Source organism: Terrapene carolina, unplaced genomic scaffold (genome assembly GCF_002925995.2).
Source record: "Terrapene carolina triunguis isolate 2854851 unplaced genomic scaffold, T_m_triunguis-2.0 Scaffold4513, whole genome shotgun sequence".
Lineage (NCBI taxonomy): Eukaryota > Metazoa > Chordata > Testudines > Emydidae > Terrapene > Terrapene triunguis.
Window position 1 is genome coordinate 236 of NW_020668864.1, and position 975 is coordinate 1,210.

Below are 975 nucleotides of genomic sequence, written 5' to 3' on the forward strand. Positions count from 1 at the left end.
CGCTGGACTCTCTCCAATTTGTCCACATCCTTCTTGTAGTGTGGGGCCCAAACTGGACACAGGACTCCAGATGAGGCCTCACCAGTGTGGAATAGAGGGGAACGATCACGTCGCTCGATCTGCTGGCAATGCCCCTACTTATACCGCCCAAAATGCCATTAGCCTTCTTGGCAACAAGGGCAAACTGCTGACTCATATCCAGCTTCTCGTCCACTGTGACCCCTAGGTCCTTTTCTGCAGAACTGCTGCCCAGCCACTTGGTCCCTAGTCTGTAGCAGTGCCTGGGATTCTTCCGTCCTAAGTGCAGGACTCTGCTCTTGTCCTTGTTGAACCTCATCAGGTTTCTTTTGGCCCAATCCTCTAATTTGTCTAGGTCCCTCTGTATCCGATCCCTACCCTCTAGTGTATCTCCCACTCCTCCCAACTTAGTGTCAGTTTAGAGCATTCCACTGGCCTAGCCAACGTGCCTCAGCCCATGAGGCCCAACAACAGGCCCAGCTTGCCATGGTTGGCAGCTGGCAACCCCCAGGCCGTGCTCTAAGCCTGGCGTCCTCTCCCCCGCAGGTGGCAGCCCAGCAGAAGGAATCGGAGTCCACCCAAAAGGCGGAGAAGGAAGTGTCACGCATGGTAGTGGTCATGATCATTGCCTACATCTTCTGCTGGGGCCCCTACACCTTCTTCGCCTGCTTCGCTGCCGCCAACCCCGGCTACGCCTTCCACCCGCTGGCAGCTGCTCTGCCTGCCTACTTCGCCAAGAGCGCCACCATCTACAACCCCATCATCTACGTCTTCATGAACAGGCAGGTGAGTTGCTCACGGCTCGTGGCATTCTGGGAAATGGCCAGGGGGCCAGTCCCGCCACCTGGGCTCTCAGGTCCATAGACAGAGGGGGGGTGTGGGGAGGTATGGAGGGGTTGGAGGGATGGAGGGAGGGATGGGTGTATATGGGGAGCAGTGTGTAGGGGTGGAGGGATA

The 975-nt window shown here is 57.3% G+C and overlaps 1 protein-coding gene across 1 annotated transcript; it reads left to right on the forward strand.

The window, feature by feature from the left end:
• Positions 1 to 564: 564 nt before the first annotated feature.
• Positions 565 to 804, forward strand: LOC112119033 (red-sensitive opsin; the record flags this gene model as incomplete). Its single annotated transcript, XM_026661446.1, has 1 exon — positions 565 to 804. A coding segment is annotated over one exon (240 nt), but the record flags the coding sequence as incomplete, so codon positions are not given.
• Positions 805 to 975: the final 171 nt, after the last annotated feature.